The following is a 21,292-nucleotide window of genomic DNA, read 5'->3' as shown; positions in this document are numbered from 1 at the left end:
GGATACCCTTTAAATTCCTGATCTAAGCTGAAAGCATAGCTGCAGCTATTAATGCACCCACTTATCAAAGCTAATAAATTTTTCATATAAATTGTACAAATATGACAAAATCTAAACCTTTACCACACAGTTGGATTTTTTCTCAATTCGAGGATATTAAAGCTTCGAAATATTTTAAAAGCTTGCAGAAAAAAGTATCTCCAATTTTCAGAATTCACTGAACACCAGATCCATTTTCAACAGCCAAGACACCAGTTAGCAGAAAACACCTAGTTGCGTGCTATCATGAAAACAAAATGGGTAATTTAGTCAAGATATGCTTCTTCTAAGTGACATGTTTATGACTTCATATGACGCCCATATGTGAATACATGCATATCATCTGATATGTTAAAAAAATTGTGTAAATCTCTGAGTACGTTTACAAAGTTATCGTTCTTTGGATTTTTTTTTTACCTTCAAATCCATCCTGACAGATGCAACTGAAGGCATCCAAGTGATCAACACAAGTAGCTCCATTGTGGCAAGGGTCACTAAGACACTCATCCACTTCAATCTCACAGTTATGACCTGAAAATAAGTGGAGGATTAATTTCATTAGAACATGCCACGGGTGAATCATCAGCACAGGCAGCAACAACAAAATGAAATAACTGAGCTTAGTTACAGGGAGCTTTTAACAATGAACCATATATTGTCTTTGGGGAATTTATTTCTTTTTGATTAAAGGAAAAAAGCAGAATGAATATAATGTTAAACAAAAATTTTATAGATTCCTCAGAAATGTAAACAAAAACTTGCATATTTTCATATTTTAAGGGCAAGAAAGCCTTGAGTTTTCATAAAACATTGCAAATGTAAATATGGTTTCCAAGGAAAAAAAATAAAATAATATGATCTTTCTCCATTGTATTTTTTTTTCCATTAATGTATTAATTTGTGGCTTTGTTTTAAAGATCAGAACAGCAAGTTAAGTGGTATGCAGTCTTCTCAAAATCTCAATTCCTCTGGTTCTCTGTGTCCTCCTTGACTATTGAGGGAGATTTTAGTGTCATCCTATTCCTGCTTTTGGAGCCCTCTCAACATCCGTGGAGTTAGACAGGATGGATCTGGGTAGCACAGCTGATCTGCCACTCAGGGAATTCCTACTGCCCTTGATTATTTCACCATATAGTTGATCAAAAATATCTGTATATGTATCTAGAAAGATTTTTTTTCTTTTACACTGGTATCTGAAAATACCATGTCAGTGTGCTGACATAGACAAAATAATTTTAATCTAATCAGTGTAATGACAATGGTCTGCAGGGTAGATGCAAACATGAGTACTTAAACCTGCCCAGGACCTTGGATGTATGTTTGGCAGTTGAGACCTTGTTAGTGCAGCCTTATTATTACAGAAAGCACAATGGAGTTAAATTAAGGCCAACTTGCGTATGGCTGGGAGTTTAAATCACATCAGTGTAAGACAAACACCATGTCTAAAATAGTATAAAGAGTAATTGGAGTGGAAATAGTCCCTTGTAGCCAGTATTTTTTACAGCTGAATACTTTTACTCAGCCAAGTACTTTTGTGTGTCAGGAAACAAAAGATGCAAAAGATGTTTCTGCCTGAATCAGAGGCACACTGCTAAATTATCTATTGCTACTTTTGAACAAACTTCTATTTTCTGGTTTAGGACTAACTGAAACATGTTAAACAGCACTTCTATGAACTTACCTATAAATCCAGGTGCACAAAAACAGAGATAGCCACCCACAGTGTCTTTACAGATGCTGGAGGCCCCACATGGTTGTGATAGGCAGGCAGCAACATTAGCTTCACATAACTCACCAGTAAAACCTGTTGAAAAATAGAGTAACAGAAGACTTAGGAAATTTATTAAAGTTAATCTGAGAAAACAGACAAGTGATAGACCAATTAAATGTGTACTGTTATGTTTTAAAATATTATTTAGAATAGCGTAAAATATTCAAATTTCCTTGAAAGTTTCAGTTTCATATACAAAACAATTCTAAATGGAACAAAGTCATAATTATAAAGTCAATGATAAAGCTGTACTTCAAATTATAATAAAAACCCTTCAAAATACAATGGGCATCAAGGAAATAATAATCATTTTCATTGATGACAGAACTTTTGTTTTTGAACATACACAATAAATAGTTGCAAGAAAATATTCTTTGTTAGACTGATTCTTTTTCAAACCACATTAATATATTTAACTATGTGATATAAAACAGTTGCAAAATCAATCCATATGTGTGGAGTTAGTATCCAAATGCTGAATATAAACACAAAGTTTCAAATTTTAGACATTTTGGTTTGGTCATAAAAACTTAGTGAGCTAACGCATAAGAAGTACAGTTTTCTGGTCTCCTATTAGCTGAACACTTAAAAATTTCTAAATATTTTTAGTGCAACAAAGATCAAAATAGACTAGACCAATTTATTATAATTTAACAAGTGCAGCATGAAAAGCCACTAAAGACTTAAACCAGAGATTTGATTCAGTGAGTTAAATATAATGAATTCCGGTGTCTTACAAACTTAGATGCTAAGTCTGGCTGAAGATCTGAACTTCACATTTAATTTAAAAATATATTTATAAAGCAATGCCATGCTTCAGCAGCATAGGTATTGCCATGACAGATTCCAGTGTACCATTGAGGTTCCTCATATTTGACATTGTGTTAGTCAAATTTTTAGACAACGAGGAAGACTCTTGGGTCAAAGATGTTCAAATAAATCTGCATTCCTACTGTATGCCATGATAGCTTTCAAAACTAAACATAACCTAGTTTTAATGGTGTTTATTAAGTGCAGTTGACGATAATAAATAATTACAAAATTTCCTAAGTTCAGTATTGTGTGGACCTAGTCTTTAAACTAGAGGAAATGGAAACCCTGTTCTTAAGGCATGACTGAAGACCTCCTGATCTGGAAGAATTTTTAACTTTTGAACATCTTGTTACATGAAGGAAGACAGCAGCTTCTGACCATCAGGGTAAATTGCTGGAACATGCTGCACTTTACAAATTCTGGCTTGTTGAACAACCCTTTGAGGCATAAATACAAGGCAATGCATATTAAAGCTGCCCTATACATGCAGTCATTTTCATTTCTAAATCAGTAGATGCAGAAAGGTGACTTTAAGCTATGTTTCAATTCCACCCTAAACACCAGCTGTGCAACATTCTTGCACAGCTGAAGTTTTCCTCTTTGTTGATTGCCATTCAAAATTTAAGTCTCTCATTTTGCCTTTGTAAATAGCTCTTCACATCTGCATAATGAAGTACTACATAAACCTAATATAAAAAATTAGTATAAAGAAATAAAATGAAAACGTTGATCAATGATGGTATCAGCTATGCACAGATATATCTATAGTTGTTGCATGTGTGACTTTCACCAAAATAGAGATAATGAATATAGAAAAGCCAACAGGTTTTTTTCCTTGATGAAATAAAAATTATTATTCATAACTTTATAGATTTGAAATAAAGGTCTTAATCTATGTGTCCTTTTACTTCTGTGTTTTGTATTAATTATTGAAGTATTACAGCATGGATTATTGGGCTTTGAGCAATCTCATGTACTTATAAAAATCACTATACTAAGTTGAAGAACAAAAGGTAGTGGATTCAGGGCTCAATTTTAATATTATACATCTGGTTATGTATAAGGGTTCTCATCAAAACAGATTCAGTTGGAGTACTTAAAAATACTTAGCATTTCCTACAAAAAGAAATAAGCAAATTTTTATTTCTTTTTTTTTTCCTTACAGATATACAAAAGATACTTCATAAGTTTAGTAGATAAAGAAAATTTAGCAAGAGAATATTTAATTTTTTTAAATGCCATATTTACATTCTTGAGACATTTCTTTTTGACAAACCCAAATGCCTCACGACAAAAGTGATTTTTACTAGTCAGGCTGTGACACTTAAATTCTCCAGGGAGATCACTGAATTGTGATCCACTCTGACACAGTCCAGCCACACAGTGATTTATGGCAATTTCACTACATGGCTCCTTATATTCTGGATGGCAGGTACATCTGAAACTATTAACTGAAACCTCACATTAAGGGTTATTGTCAGAGCCAGCAGGATTTGATGTGCATTCATTCACTCTTATTGAACAAATAGTACTTCTGGGGAAAAAGTTTTATGGTTCCTGTTAAAATTAGATCTAAGAAAAGCTTAAACGAAAGAAAGAAAGAAAGAAAGAAAGAAAGAAAGAAAGAAAGAAAGAAAGAAAGAAAGAAAGAAAGAAAAAAAGAGAAATATCAGAATTTAATAAATTCACGTAAAACTTGGACAATATTTTCATTGTCATTAGGATTCATACATAATGGGTTGCCAATTTATCCTTATATGTACTGAATGAGATAATAATTACACATAAAACCATTTCATTCATTTGATTTTGAGATAGAGTGGTTGTTTGTCATTCAACACCTATCATAGTGAAATTCTGCTTGTGCTTGGGTCCTCTGGAATTTCAGATATAAAAATTGCACTTACTGAAAAAATTACATAAAATGTAAAAAAATTAAGAAATATGCAATTAATAATAGCTGTGTTGAACAAAATAAAGAGTAATAAAGAGGGAAAATCATCACCTTAGCATGTGAATTGGGTTTGCTTGGCCAGGTTTTGGTAGTAGGGTGGGGGCTTACAGGGTTGGTTTCTCTGAGAAGTTGTCAAAAGCTTACCCCATGTCTGACAGAGCCAATGCCAGCTGCCTTCAGGACAAACCAAGGCTGGCCAAGGCCAAAACCATCAGCAAATGGCAGTAATCCTTCTCTGATCATATTTAAGAAGGAAAAAACTGGTTGCACAGAGGTAATTTTGGCCAGGGGAAAACGGGATAAGAACGAGAGGAACAGCTCTGAACAAGGTCAGTGCAGAGAGAGGGGCAGGAGGTGCTGCAGGTGCCAGAGCTGAGATTCCTCTACAGCCCCTGGTGCAGCCCCTGGTGAGGCAGCTGTGCCCCTGCAGCCCATGGAGTTCCATGAGGGATCATGTTACCTAGGCACTGTCAGATTTTTGTTGGCTTCAGATGCTTATAAATAGTTCAACTTCACATTTTCTCCAATAATTTTTCCAATAATTCAAGTTAGACCTGACAGTTCTATATTTCACTTCTGCTCTTTTCTACCTTTCTATAACTTGGGCCTAACCACAAACTACAGCTCTGAAATTACTCTGAATCCTTTCTAAATACCACAGTTGAAGCTGTAGGCAAAAAAACCCCAGATTTTACATTATGCATTTTCATTTGAACACTGTAGGTTCTTTTGTGACTGATAAAATCATGAAGATTATTCCGGGAGTTATAGAAAAACACCTGAAAAACAGCACAGTATTGGTCATGGCTTCATGAGGGAAAAGTCCTGTTTATCAAACATTATTTCCTTTTAGGACAAGGTAACCCACTGTTGATCAAGGGAAGTCAATTGATGTAATATTTCTGGATTTCTGCAAAGCTTTTGATTCTGTTTCTCACAGAATCCTTCTGGACAAAATGTCCAGCAAACAGCTGGATAAACACATCATGTGGTGAGTGAGCCACTGGCTCAGGGGTTGGATGCAAAAGGTTATAGTGAGTGGGGTGACATCAGACTGGTGACCTGTCACTGGTGGGATCCCACAGGGCTCCATCCTCAGCCCTGTGCTCTTCAACATCTTCATAAATTACTTGGACACAGGAATTAAAGGAATACTAAGTCTGCCAATAATACTAAACTAGGAGGGACTGTTGACTCCCTCAAAGGCAGGGAGCCCCTGCAGAGACACAGAAAAATTAGCATGCTGGGCAATCACCAACCACATGAAATTCAGCCTGGGAAAGTGGTGGATTCTGCATCTGGGTCAGAGCAACCCTGGATGAATGTACAGATGGGGAATGAGGCACTGGAAGCAGCACTGGAAGCAGCACTCACAGAACATGAGCCAGCAGTGCCCTGGCAGCCAGGAGAGCCAACCCTGTCCTGGGGACATCAGGCACAGCATCACCAGCTGGGCAAGGGAGGGGATTGTCCTGCTCTGCTCTGCACTGGGGCAGCCTCACCTTAAGTTCCATGTGCAGTTTTGGGTGACACAATATAAGAAAGATATTAAAGAGTGTCCAAAGGAGGGAAACAAAGATGGTGAAGGGCCTTGAAGAGAAGCCATATGAGGAGTGGCTGAGATCACTTGATCTGTTCAGACCATTGCTTTTCAAAGGTTCTTCGTCTATTCTTGAATACAGCACAAATCAGCAGAACAGAAGTTCTGATCAAAGTTCTTTCAAAAGGAGTAAATCTGACCTTTCTGTAACTTCTTCTCTCTTCATTCTTCCCCATCTAGAATTTCTTTCTCCCAACGAGGGCTAGTGAGTGCGCCATGTCTCTTTTAGCTACTTGACTTGAATGACCATTTCTACTGCTTTTGGACAAGCTGGACCTTAAGCCATACACTTAAATGAGAAGATTTAAGGGAACTGTTGCTCTACAGTGTTTTTCTTTAAAAAAAAAGCCCTTTAGCCTATGCAAAGGGCAACAATGGCTAGATACATCTTCCAACACTATAAGAATATTTTTGTCAGTTCCACTAAAAGATAGATTAGAACTAGAGAAAAAGGATTAAGGAAAAACAGAGACCTACTCTGCACATTTTACAGTAATTCACCAGAAGACTTACAGCTATTACAGAAGAAGTTTGATTACTATACCACAGTAGGCAGCTTCAGAATCTCTCTTATTTACACTATGAAAACACAGAATAAGTTTTTATTCTAACTGTGATTGCTGGCTTGAAATGTGTCAGGCTATCTTATAATTTTGTGGTATAATGCATTAAAACAGCACCTAATCATGCTTTACACCTGCAGAATAAAATAAGAGTAGAAAAAATATGAAAAATTTATGAAATAATATCTGTTATCAATTTTCATTTTCCCATGATGACTGTGAAGTTGTCAATGTTTGCAGCTTCTTTTGCGATGATGTCAAGATCTGTTGAGAAGGTGATATGTATTATATAACATAATTTGATTGTTATTAGGCATGGGCAATTTATTTCCCTCTCCTATATAACATCTTCCTGTAATTAATAAGCAAATCCTGTGGTATTTACAATTCCCTTATGGATAATGAAAAATGAGATTAAGAAATTGCTTAATTGAAATAGTTTATGCAGTTAGAATTGGGGCAAAAGCATTGCTGCTAGCAGATCAGAAGGGAAAAAACCCAACAAACAAAAGCAATGACAAAATTATAAACAACAAGAGGAATCATTAATATGAATTATCTAACTTCTGAATTACACAGATTTTCAGCTTAACATATCTGAAAAAAAAGATCAGTGAAATACAAAGCTCCCAATAAAATCAGCCCAAGCAATGGGCAATGTTGCTATTCTTCCTCAGTTACATCTGGAGGTGTTGCATACTTTCAGACTTAGTGTGTCGAGAATAAGGAGATAAGAGGATGAGCTGACCCCCCATTGCGTAATATGACAGTGGATTAAATAAAGAGCTCTTCAGTTCAATATTCTTATTTTAGAGATGAACTAATTTGTTACAGAAAGTAAGTTCAATCATTTTATTAAAAAGAGAATGGCTTCAAGTGCCACATAAATTCAGGTATGTATTTGCTCAGGACCGTAAAAGATTTTTAAGTAAAATTTAGGAAGACAAATATGAAAATAAAAACAAACATACATTGGCTTGCTATTCATGTCATTCATGAAATTAAGATTGGCAGGCAGTAGCAAGCAAAATTTTTGGGTTGAACTACTACTTAGAATTTGCTGATAAGCAATCTGTTGGACAGAGGCAGAGTACACAGACATTCCCTGTCATCTATTTTCTAGCCTGTCTTGTGTAAATTTTAAAGATAATATGAAATCCAAATATGATCCTTCATTTCTCATCTGATTAGAACACCATATGGTACTAGAAACCTGGGGGCGTCAAAAAGGGATTGATTTTAGTAACAGGTAAGTAAAGGAAAAAAAAGGTGATTAAACCACATACAGCAACAGCAGTGGACTTTGCTGAAGGTCTGATAAGACAATTCTCTTACTTGTTGAGAATTTTATATAATATTTTTACTCCTTATTAATGCAAGTAGAGACATAGATTATGAAAACTGAACAAATACTAATTATTTCTCAGTACATTGTAGGACCAGAAAATTACTTGGAAAGTGAGTTGTCAAAGAAGGAAGTTATTTTAAAGAAGGGTAGAAAAGCATAAAGACAGAACAAAAATGTAGATAAAAAAGTAAATGAGTGGAAATTTCAAAGAAAAAGAATGAATCACATACAAAATAAATACTGTTAGTAGTTCTTTAGAAATAGCAGTAGAATAAAGAGTGTTTCAGTTTTGACTATAAAAATATACTTCTGGAATTATTATTTTTTTAAAATCAGAGATGGCCAAACAACATAGCAGACCATAATTTGAAAACCTTTTGATCCTTTATTAGAAATTTAAATGTATTTAGATCTGTGGTGGACAAATAACCTATTCATTATCTACTGTTTAGAAAGAGAAGTTTTGGAATAAACAAGTTTTAAACATAAAAATCAAACATAGAAAAATTATGTTTAGTAGGCATAGCATACTAACATCAGAAAAAGACAATGGTTTGATTATGACATTAAGTTCTCCACAAAATGTATGATTTTAAGCCTATTGACCAAACTTCTAGCAGTTTTCTGGAATGTGATGTCTGAAAAACAAATATTATTTGCATTTCTAATGTCAGAAATGAAAAAAGGTAGAGAAGAGCCAGAGATGACATAACTGTAAATCTTATTAATTTTTTATTAAATGTGAAGTGAATGGGTTCATTCTATAACCAAGAGGCATTTAACCACGGGAACATATTCCAATAATGTATCAGAAAAAAGAAAAATACAGAGATACAAAAAGTAAGAAGCAGAAAATTAAAATTAGTCACAATTAGCAAATTAAATCCTTTATAAAGAATGTAACTCTGGTGAATTGTGAAATACAGCTATGATGGTTTTAACAAGTCTTTAAAATAGCTGGTTAGTATCATAATCATTCCTTTCCATCCTGTTACTGCCATTACAGTACTTTTAGAAATGAATAGACTCAAGCTAAAGGCTGTCATAGAGATATTTCCTGACCTGGGGGATTTGTAATGGGTTATTACAGTGTTCCTTAAGACATCACTCTTTTGTGTCTGCTTTTAGTAGCAGTAACTCAATGTCTTATTAGACACTTTGAAATAAATAGTGTTGTTTTTATTAGAAAAATGTCAAATTTTTAAGTCATCTGCTAGGGTTGGTGGATTGAATTGACATTACAAATGAGCTATTAATCAATTTTCTTCCCTGTATTTTTAGCCTCATAAATGACAGTACATTTTTTTAAAAAGGAGAGGAAGTTGACAATTTTTTCTTGTTCTATTGCAGGAAAATTTCTTTTGCAACTGATATGAAGCACTATACTGAAAAATTGGAAAACAGGTAGAAAATTTGAATTATAAAAAAAGAAACTTTCTTTATGAAGCTATTACACATAATAAAGTATCTTTTTACAGTATCAAGAAATTTTCCATGTAGTCCCTTCACCATGATTTCTTTCTCTTTCTTCATCACAGGCTGCCTTAACAGCAAAGTCTTATAACAGACTTTTTAATGAGATTTTCAAAGTTTGTTGCTCTTCTCATTTGTCCTTTCTTCCTTCCTATTTTTGGAAGATACTTTGGACTCCACCGTTTCCTTCTCTGACACTTGGGCACAAGTATATACACATAGTATGTGTTGATGTATAATGAATGGTTTTCAGTGTCATTGTGTGAATTTTCTTCTTCTCTCTTAATTTAATTATTTTCAATTAAAAACTGTAATCAAAAGTATATCTATTTCAAGATTTTTTTAAAAATCATTGTATCTTGTTTTACATCTTCCTAATTTACCAATCTTTTATATATTTGAGTCTTTCAGTGCAAAAACTCACTAAATGCTTATTTATGTAAGAATAATATAATTAAATCTCACTGAAGTAGAAATTGCAGAGCTTTGTTTTCTCCTAATACCTTTATGTCCAATTTCTAACAGATAATAAAGATAAGGTTTAAAATTTTAAATCTTCCTGTGCTTTTGGGACCATTTTGAACAAATAGAAGGTACAGATGCCAGTGTATTACAGAATGCACAGTCAGTATTACATCATGGTGCACTGCTTGAATACACAATGTCTGAGCAATGACATGTCCACTAGGGGAATGAGCTATTATGCACTTTTCCAGTAGCATTTTTATTTGCATAAATCTTAAAGACTTTTGTCTGCATGCAACATGTATATTAAGGTTAGCATTACAACTTCAAAGATGCATGGCAAATTAATCCAAAAGTATGATAATTACAAGTGAGGAAACTTAAAACTTTTCTGCACTGTTCTCTTGCTTTTCTAGAGAAAATCATGAAAGTAGAAAATGGTATGTATATCTTGAAATTTGATTTACATAGAGAATTGGAAAGGAAAATGTGAGAAAACCACTGAGTCATGATAAGGACAAATTAGTGGATCATAAAAAAAAAAAATACACCAAGTAATGCAAAGGCACTCTTCACCTCCTCCCAATGCCATATGGTCTCTAGCAACAGCTACTTTAGAAAACTCTTTCTAGGATTTTATGGCTGACTATATCATTGAATATGGAATAGAATATCTCCTTAGTCCTTTGGGGTCAGCTGTCCCAGCTCTGTACACTCCAAGGTGTTTTTCCACTCCAGCCTACTCACTGTCAGGGCAAAATGAGAAACAGAGATGGCCATGATGCTGTGCAAGCACTGCTCTGCAACAGCCAAAACATTCCTGAGTTAGCAACATGGCTTTTGTTACAAATCTAAAACACAGCACTGTAACTTCTATGAAGAGGATTATTTCTATCTCAACCAGACTCTGTGCATTGATCCAATCAATTCTTATTTTGGGGGAAATATCCATTAAACAATTATTTTCTTGTGTATTATCCAGTCTTTCTCTTCTGATAATAAGAAGATCAGGGCTTTTTTCCAGAGTGAAAAATAATGGCCTTCAAAGATTTTTTTTCTTCTTCCTAATGTTGAAAATACTGTAAAATACTTCTGAATTCTTTTTCTTTATAAAAGGAAGCTCCAACTTGTGCCAATTTTAGAACTGCTGCCTTTTTCAGCTAGGTAATTTATGAATAAACCGCTACACATAATGTAAAAAACACTTGAAGTTTAACTAATATTGTAAAGGGCTCCATGAAAAAATGAAGTAAACAATCCTACCTTCAGTGGTAAAAAATTACTAGATATGCTTGGGAATATCTTTATTAGAAAAATATCTTCATACACTAAGAGTCTTAAAACCACAGAAGAATTACTAGGGTATCAAAATATATTTAACATTTCACAACTATAAGAGAAAAAACTACTAGTCTATGGATGAGCTATAAATGTAAGGAAAAACTCTTGGGAAGCACCCCTAATAATGTTCCCTGTCGTTCACTGTTTCCAGATACTGCTTTTGCAAGGGGCAGTAACAATGGCAGGTCCTGGAGACCCATCTGCATAACCTCTGCTTCTCCAACACCTCTGACTTTAGGCAGGCTCAGCCTTCATCCTGGATTAAGAGCTAACACAAATGTCATGGATGTGACTGCCTACAGAAATCTCAGTATTAAGATTTTGCAAAAGAGACAACATACTACAAATATATTGACCTTGGTTTCCCTATAATATTGAGTGCACTAACTATGGCTACAAGCAATTCTGTACTATTTGCTATATGAATGCTCAAAGTATCTTCTGTGTCAGTCTGCTGAATAACCTTTCTACAGGTGATTAGATGGACTTGTTCAGAAAGAATTCTATCCCAGTACAAGTTAGGATGTTAGGTAGAAGAAAAACATGATTTACAAATTGCATAAGTGAATTGTGACTTGGAGCAAGAAATAGAGAATTGGAATTTTAAGCTATGCATCAGACAGCCTTTTTGGCAAGCAGAGCAACAGCTTCATGTGAAAAATGCTGCGCTTTCTGATCAAGCAACTTTGAAATCAAAGCAAAAATATCATTACAAATTCTATGTTAAGGATCATTGTGCAGAAGCAAAGTGAAGAATTGAATGATTTTGTAAACTTTTTCATCTGTAATCTTGATGATTCACTTTATTTTTTGAGTCACAGCATGCAATAGTTTTTCTAAGGTCTCTTCCTGGCATAAAAACTTTCATGTATAAGCATCTACTTCATAACAAGGGTTGCCAGAAAGGTTTGAAAGAAAGCATAGTCTTATTTCATGGTACACTAAACTTTAATAACAGCAATACCTTCCAAAAGGGAAGAATTTGATTTACAATTTCTCTGTGTGCATGTTTACTCTTAATCAGAAGTACTGCTCCTTTGATTCAGTGTATTAAGTTGAACAAAAATTGATTTTAGGTTGAATCCATCAACTGATAGGATTTTTTGCTTCAAAATCAGTCTCCTTTAGCAATCACGCTAATCATCCAGTAATCCCATTAAAAAAATAAATTTATTCAGTTAAGTATAGCAGGGATATACATCACTGAGGCACAAATAGGGACGGCAAAGAAATTGTGTAGTGGATGTAATGTTTTCTACAAGAGAAAAATTGTACATCCAGCCTACAACTGTCTGAGAGCAGAAAAAAGGAGACTGTTTAGTGGTAGATTATTAGTCTAGCAACTTCTAGCTGTCTGTTCCTTTTGAAACCTTCAAACATTCCAGTGTTTTAAAAGTCAAAAGATTCTTTAGTATTGACTTACAGATATTTTGGTTGTGAACTTGTCTAATCCTTTACCAAAACTTCCAAATAAATTCTCTAGTTATATCCCATTCTGTGGTAACAAATAGAGAAATGCAATCCCAACTGTTAAAAGTTTATGTTTCTAAGATTCCCTCATGCTTGTCTTCTATAAACTTAAAAGGACTTCACCTTTCCATAAGGAACTTGCTATATTCCCTTGAACACTTTTGATGCCTTTTTGAATATATTGTAAAAAATCCAGCATCTTGTACATTAAAATTTCATTAAATATCACATAAATATTGCCCGTAAACACCTTATAAATTTTAGAAAGAAGTTCCTCACTTCTTTCTAAAGCTGTGCTTCTCTACTTGACCATTTCAAGGCATGGTTTCCAGATGACAGACTACTGTTGTCATAAAATATAGCCCTTGTTTTTAACTTTGTTTCCCCCTTTTCTAAATTCAATATACACAGGTAATAATTTTCTAGTGGAATAAAAAATTCATATTCATGAAAAATGTGATACTTTATAAATTCTTGAATACTCATAAAAAATTGGGTTTTGGAAAAACATTTCATATAATCAGTTTTATTCTTTTCAGCCACAAACTTGATAAAATGTAGCACTATAATTAAGTATATGCAGAACGTTTTTAGATCTGGTTAAAATGCTTACAGCCTTAAAGACTTTGTGTAGGTACTGGTAGTTCAATTCAAATTCACCTTTAAGTATTATATTTGTAAAGTAAAACTGGGCTAAGATCCCTTATTTAGTCACAGAATCACAGGAAAACTTGAGTTGGAAATGATGTCTTGAGGCCATCTAGTCTAATACTCACTCACAGTAATCCCAGCTAGATCAGGTAGCTAAGGGAACTGTCCTGTCAGTATTCAAATATGGTTCCATAGATGGGGATATCATAAGCTTTCCAGAAAGTATATTCCATATGGAAGTTAACCACTTCCATAGTGCTGTTGGTTTTGGGGTGGTTTTTTTGCCTTAATGCTGAATTTTACCTCATTCTGACTTGTGTCCATTAACTCTTGTCCTGAGAGAATTTTGACCTGTAAGAAAACCCTTGTTCTGTCCTCCCTGTATCCTTCCAGGAGGTAGTAGTAAACTCCAAAAAATTCTCTCAGCCTTTTCTTCAGGGTGAACAGGTCCAATTACTTCAGTGTGTCTTTGTATATCATGTTCTCCATTTTCATGGTCTTTTGCTAGACTTGCCTCAGTAAGGAAATGTCCTTCTTTTAGCAGAGAATGCAAAACTTAGATACAGTAATTCAGATGCAGTTCCACAAGTCTGTAGCAGGGCTTCTCACCCTCCACAAGAATTTATCAGTTTGTTAACCAGTCAGGTAACTCAAGTAGGACAAGCTGCCTTGTAGTGAGTTATTTTGGTGCCATGGGGTTAATACTGGTCTGGCATCTCCCAGCTGCCAATGAATATGAGTAGGGATGCTTCACTGTTACTCCCCAGGGATTAAGTGAAGGAATCTGTGCACATTATTGTCATTTCAATAAATCACATTCAACTTGTAATCATATTTCTTTCACTAGCTTTAATGCCAGTCCCTTGATATAGTGCACTGTTTTATGTTATGCTGTAATCTACTAGTAGTTCTTTAGTTTTATACTAAGTAGTAAGTAATCCTGATTAAGGTCTTTCATCTGTTGTCTCTGTAGCTCCTCAGCTCCCAAATTCTGGCTACACACACCCAGAATGGTTGAAGTCTCTATGAGGACTAGGGTCTGTGAATGTGAGGCTCCTCCCTTCTCTCTACAGAGGGCCTCAATCACTTGGACTCCCTGGTGGAAGAGCCTATACCAGACTCTCAATGAAATGTCACTTGTCCCTGTCTTTTCTTTAATCCTGACTCTTAAGCTCTCAGTTGACTCCTCATCCATCACCAGGCAAAGCTCTGTGCATTCCAGCTGGACATTGGCATAGAGTGCAAACATTGCCTCCTCATATGGCTTGTCTGCCCTTCCTAAAAAGCCTTTATCCTTCCATTGCAACACTTCAGTCATAGGAGTCATTCTGTTGTGTCTCTGTGTCATGGTTTGAGGCTGGCGCAATGCCAGTGCCCCATGAAAATACATTCTCCCTGGTTTCTGGTTGTGAGATGTGACCAGGAATAAGCAAAACAGGCTTCCACTTAGAAATAAAGAAAAGAAAACTTTATTAACTACACTACAACTATACATAAAAAGGAACATACAGGAAAAATGAAAACCTTCTAAAAACATTTTCTCCTCCCCTCACCAAATTTCCAATACATCCATCTCTCAGATCACCAACTCTCAGTCCATCACTACCCTTTAGATAATCAATTCTCAGTTCATCAAGAGGAGTCTTTCTTGTGCCATAGGCTTCCCCGGGAAACACAGTTGAAACCTTGCGTGTTTCCATGCCACTTGTGGCACCGCCCAGAGAACATCTGCCATCGTGACTTCTTCCTTCCATGTCCAGTGCTCTCACCACTGCACATGGACTAGAGCTGCTTCTAGGGTTGTCCTTTTAAGGATGCTTTGTCTCATTCTAAAAAGAGCACAGTCTCTCACCTTTGGGACACCTGTCCCTCCCAAATTTCACCCCCTAGGGCCGAGGGGTCTCTTGGCTCTGAGCCATCGCCTCCCCCTGGATACAGCCTCTGTGTCACAGGAAACATGGTTCTGTCCATGGCTATAACAAGAAAAGTCTAGCTAAGGCCACTCTATCATCTCTCCCCACTTAAGATTCTTCTCCACTCTTCCGACATCTTTCACTTGCTCGAACCTTCATCACACTTGCTCATTCTTCTTCCACTCCACCTAACCTTCTAGGAAAGGTTAATGTTCTGCAAAGTTTTCATTGTGCAGAAAAGGGTTAAAAGCTCGGGCTCTGCCCGCCTGCCTGGAACTCCCACAGCGCCGGACACATGGACACATTCTCGCTGCACGCCCTCAGCTGTGCTGCCGGTACATGTTCTCAAGTTTCAAGGCAGCACAGTCACAGGCACAGGCTGTACTCTCTCTCTCTCTCCTGGGGGGTGGGCTGCCCGATGCCTCCTGGTGCTTCTCCCACCCTTCCATCCTCAGGGCCTCTTCACCTCCCATCTCTGTCCAAGCCGCGGCCTACCTCACCCATCCGCATGGCTTCCCCTCCCCCGCCCAGCCAGCAGTTGGGCTGGGGGAGGGATCCGAACCCTTTCCCCAAGGGAACCCAAGAGAGCGTCCCCTGGGAGTGCTCTGGCAGTGCTCTGCTTTTAACTCCCGTGTTCTCAGAGGCGTGTCTATGTCCCCAGTGGCCACACCCGGTGCCAATATTCAAATCTGAACACCCATTGGCTTGACCACAGCATATCTCAGAAAACTTACTTTCTCTCAAACCACAACACTCTGTGATGCCAATCATACCATAGCCATGCAGGCATGCATCCATCTCAGCTCCTCCTGTATATTCCCCATGCTGCATACATTTGCAGACAGCCATTTAAATTGAGTTCCTGATAAAGCCAATTTATTAGCTGAAATCCATTTATGCTGTCTTTCAGGTGCTATATTGCCTTTCTGCTGTCCTAAATACTGTCTAAACTGTTGCTTTTCATCCTGCATTGTGCAGATGGGTAAATTCTTCATAAAGACTGTATCTAACAAGTGTTCAAAATGGTAATAGAAAATGTTTATAGTCTGATATTTTGTATGTGTACTTCCTACAGCATTTCAGTATTCATTTCATGCATATGATCTCACTTTTTAAGTATAACAGGAAGATGTTTTCATACTTATTGTTGTGTTTGTGATTTCACAGAGCAAGCTACACTGACAAAATGAGATATGACATTTGGTTTATCCACAGTGGAAGGAATGATGAAATATAGTCACAGTCTTTGCAACTGAAAAAGTAAATTTAACTTATTACAGCACCATATAAGAATTCAGCCTTGAAAAATTAGCCAAAATAAATAATAATAATAATAATAGCAGTAAAAATAAATATTTAATTTTCTGCATCTTGAAAGTCTATTGTAAGACTCATGTCTTAATAGATAGTATGAGTATGTATATGTATGCACATGTATAATACACAGATATACATACTTCTATATATAATAAGATCCACAAATATTTATACATAAATTCAAATTATATTCATGCCCTTATACTGTTACTTAGTGGCAGTGCTGGCTGTGAGTTCCTGTATTCTACACATCAATAACTTTCAAGGTATTTGTACATAAGGCTTGAAATAGCTTGTATACATTTTAAAAACCTATATAGCTCTTATAGGGACATAAAAATTTTAAACCACTTATTTTGCCTATCCACTTTAAGTAAATATTTCAGTCTAAATAGAAGCTTGATCATTTTATCCTTACATGATTAACTTGACATTGTAGAATAAGGTTTAATGCAATGTAACTGACTTAAGAGTATTAAAATTGCAAGTGGAAGAGTGTTTTTGCTTCATGTTTTGCTCACTACTTTCCAATTGGCTGACAACCAGTCATCCCACAAAAAAGAGAGCAGGGGATAAAAAAAATTAGTTATGTTATGCAAGTGTCACATATTAAATTAACTGGTTATATTAAAAGAGACTACATTTCAATGTCTAAATTCTTAGCATAAGACATAGCGCCAGTCCACAATGAAAAGCCACACTGAAGCATATATGTTCATATCTCAGTAAGATACTGTTTATTTGTTGGACTCTATGATCTCAAAGGGGTTTTCCACCCTAACAATCACCCAGATTCTGTGATTCTGTGAGTAAAATTATGTATGTCACATAAAGATAGAAAAATTTATCTACTCCTTTTGACAAATTCAGATTGCTGGCATCTCTCGTCACTGCAAGAAACTGAACTGGGTTTGCACAGCAATGTTTCAGTGGGGGCAGGTGCAGGGGTGGCTTCTCTGAGGAGCTGTCAGAAACTTCCCCCGGTCTGATGGGGTCAATGCCAGCCAGCTCCTGGATGATCCACTGCTGGCCAAGGCTGAGCCCATCAGTGACAGTGGTAACGCCTCTGGGATAGCAGTTAACATGAGGGGGAAAAAACCAAACTGGGCAACTACAGATAGAAAAAAGTGTGAGGATAGCAAGAGAAACAGCTCTGTAGACACCAAAATCAGTACAAGAGAGGATGGAGGTGCTGCAGGCACCAGATCACGATTGCCCTGCAGCCTGTGGTGAAGCAGCTGTGCACCTGCAGCCCATGGAGGTCCATGGTGGATCAGAGATCCACCTGCAGCTCACAGACAACCTCGTGACAAAACAGGTGGGTGTCCAAAGCAAGGTGTGACCCTTCCTGTGGTAAGCCTGAGCTAGAACAAGCTTCTGGCAGTGCCTGTGGCCTCATGGAGAGAGAAGCCCATACTGCACCAGGTTTCCTTGCAGGAGCTGTGACCCTGTGGGGGACCCACACTGGAACAGGCAGTTCCTGAAGGACTGCACTCACTGGAGGGGAGCCGTGCTGGATCAGCTTGTAAAGAACTGCAGGCCATGGAAAGGAACATATTAGAGAAGTTCTTGGAGGACTCTCTCCCTTGAGAGACAGCCCACGCTGGAGCAAGGGAAGAGCATGAGGAGTCCTCCCCCTGAGGAAGAAGGAGCAACAGAAATGATGTGTGATTAACTGGCTGCACCCAGCTCCCAGCCAGGGTCAACCCACCGCAGCAACCCTTATGACAACTACTGTGTAGCTTGTCCACATTTTCTTTCAGAAATTTTAAAAATACCTTTTGCTAGTAGACAAGATGGAAACAAAATCATGCTACTGGCAGAGTTGGTTGATTTTTAAGGCACTCTATTCATAAGTTTGGAAGGCAGGACTTCCAGAATACAAGTTATATTCTGTAAACAAATTCTGCTGACACCACCTGCATAACAATTGTAGCATATGCTTAAAGAATACCAGTTCATCCTTCTCTCTTTTCAAGCATAATAAATTACTGCTTAGTTGTGTGCTTATGAAAAAACTCTTTTTCTTTTTTAAATACCACAGAACATTTCTCAACTAAATGTGACTTACCTGGCAAACAGCTACAGTAAAATTCACCAATCAAATCATGGCAATGGCCTCCATTTTTACAGGGCTTGGAGGAACATTCATCAATATCCGTGGAACAGTTTTTGTCTGACAGAAAAGAAAATTAAACATTAAAACTATAAATCATGCTGGGAAAGTGGAAAAGCTGCTTCACAGTGCAAGTGATAACTGCATAGCTTAACTTTTCCAGGTTGGAAACACTATGTCTGCTTGACAGTTTTAAAACTAGAGATATTCGTCGATATAGCTGGTAGTCAAGAAATTAAATATTTTAAAGTAATAAATATGAACAGCATTTGCAAAAATGTCCTTTGTATATTCCAGCAACACAACTCAATACCTTAATTACTAGAGCTATATGCTACTTTGAAAAAAAATTGTTTCAGAGATTTAATAACCTTGGTAACAATACAAAAAAAAATATTTCTTGAGGTTGCATTCATATTTCCAGAAGAATTAAGCCATTTCTCAGATCCAAACAGAAACCCACAAGTTCATTTGGGTAGTTCTTAATTTTTCTGCTTTTAAAAAAATTTAATTGAGCTGTAATTCAGATTAATTCAAATCTGAAACAATAAAAATATAGGCGAATATACAGAAGATACATAGAGGGGAAAGTTTAGAAGGCAACAGCATGGTGGTTTATGAAAACAGTTAACTCATTGGACATACCAAATAAAGTCCAGCCTCCTATTTCTCTGTTGTGCACTACATTAATTTAGGGCAATCCCTACCCAGGCTATTATAAATAATACTGAGGCCTTTCTGAACAAAAATTGATCAAAAATAGGTGGGACAAATATTTGGACTGAGAGCTCACCTGAATATCAGAAGTTAAGCCAATTACAGAGAAGGAAAGCTATAACTATCACTGATGTGAACAAGCAGAACTTCTGTTGGTGTTCTGTGTAGAAATTATGGAAGGTTCCTTGTATCACTCAAATCAGATATACCAGACAGGTAGTGAATCCCAGGGACCTCAGTCAAAGCAGCTGAATTAAAGGATCATGTGGGGTTTCTGGGGTCCCTCTTGCACAAGCAAAGCTTGGACAATTATAGATTCATTACAACAATAAATGCATGGATGGCAGAGGGAGTTTTGTCTTTCTTAACTGTAAGACATACTTTCAGCTAACACGTAAAAATAGAATGTATGCAAAAATCAAACTAAATGGGAAGTGGAGAAAGTGAGGAGAAGACAGGAAAGGAAAAAAAACAACATTAAGAAAAAAGTTTAAGGGGATGGTAGTAGGAGCTCATAGACAAGGATAATTATAGAAACCAGGTAAGACTTTGACATTTTGTGAGAAATACTGTACAGTCACATACAATATGCTGTATTTAATGATTAAATACAGATCAAAAATCCAGTAGAATCAGTTTAAAGGAACCTTAATTTTTTTATAGCTTGTGGGTTTTTCTGTTGCTGTTTTGCTTTGTTGTTGTTTTTAAATAGCTAAAAGAACTAGCAGAATCCTTAACAACGCAGGACTTGGACCCATAGAGTATTTAACTGCAAACCCATAATTTTTGAAAGGGATCATCATTCAAAAATTCAAAGATATTTGAATGTACTATTGGTAATTTTTCATGCCATAGTGAAAAAGGTAAGTTACTTGATTCAAAGTTAAAGGGAAAAGTACGCTCTGACTATAAGGAAAGAAATGTGAAAAACTTGGCTGAGAGCAGTCAAAATCTATGGAAAAGGAGAGGAGGGTGAGCAACATAATAAAAAGGAATTCGGAAGAACTGCATAGAATGTAGAGAAGTTTTGATTTGAAACCTGCTAAAGAGGGAACATTTTGCCTTTAAAAGGTAATTAAGAGAGCTGCTGCTTGCTATAAGTACACAATGACAAACTTTCTTTTTGTGGGAGAAAGACACTAGGTATTAGGAGCATAACATGGCACTTCCTGGTTTTCAGAGCATGCAAAAAGCCCAACTTATAAAAAAGCAGGTCAAGTTGCTAAGGATTAACTAAAAAGTACAACATAAATATGCAGACATGAAATTGGACCAGCAAAAGCGCGTAGCTATTATAGAATGGTCAGGGTAACAAGAAATTGTGCTGTATGTACTTCATATCGAAGATGAAGGAGAGATGCGGTTTGCCATCCAGTGAAGAAGGATGGCTACTGATAATGGTAATCACACAAAATTGTTCAATGCTTCTTCTGCCTCAATCATCAGTAAAAAGACCAGCTGTAAAACAGGTCAGTATCATAATTAATACTTATGATTAAAGGGCAAAACTTCAGTGTTGAATACAGAAGAAAAGCTGTAGAATTGTCAAATTAGTTAAATAGTCAGATAGGCAGGTCTGATGAACTATACCCTTGGGTACTAGTGACAAAGACTCAATAATTTTCTTTGTGAACTTGTGAAAAATAGGTAAAGTACCTAAAGACTCATTAAAATCAGCTTTCAGAAAAAGAATAAAAGGCAAAGACATGAAATTATAAATCCATTTGTGAAACTCCTGTTC

At 36.3% G+C, this 21,292-nt stretch overlaps 1 protein-coding gene across 1 annotated transcript in view; it reads right to left on the bottom strand.

Annotated features, from left to right (window-relative positions):
- EYS (eyes shut homolog) overlaps positions 1-21,292 on the bottom strand; it is a 702,047-nt gene that overhangs the window by 490,159 nt on the left and 190,596 nt on the right. The window contains 3 exon segments of the mRNA XM_031057597.1: positions 457-570; positions 1,721-1,843; positions 18,790-18,894. Coding sequence (XP_030913457.1) covers positions 457-570; positions 1,721-1,843; positions 18,790-18,894 — 342 coding nt within the window.

The sequence above is a fragment of the Geospiza fortis genome, unplaced genomic scaffold, assembly GCF_000277835.1.
Source record: "Geospiza fortis unplaced genomic scaffold, GeoFor_1.0 scaffold264, whole genome shotgun sequence".
Lineage (NCBI taxonomy): Eukaryota > Metazoa > Chordata > Aves > Passeriformes > Thraupidae > Geospiza > Geospiza fortis.
Note: the sequence above shows the minus strand (reverse complement) of the source record. Positions and strands in the feature narration are given on the sequence as shown.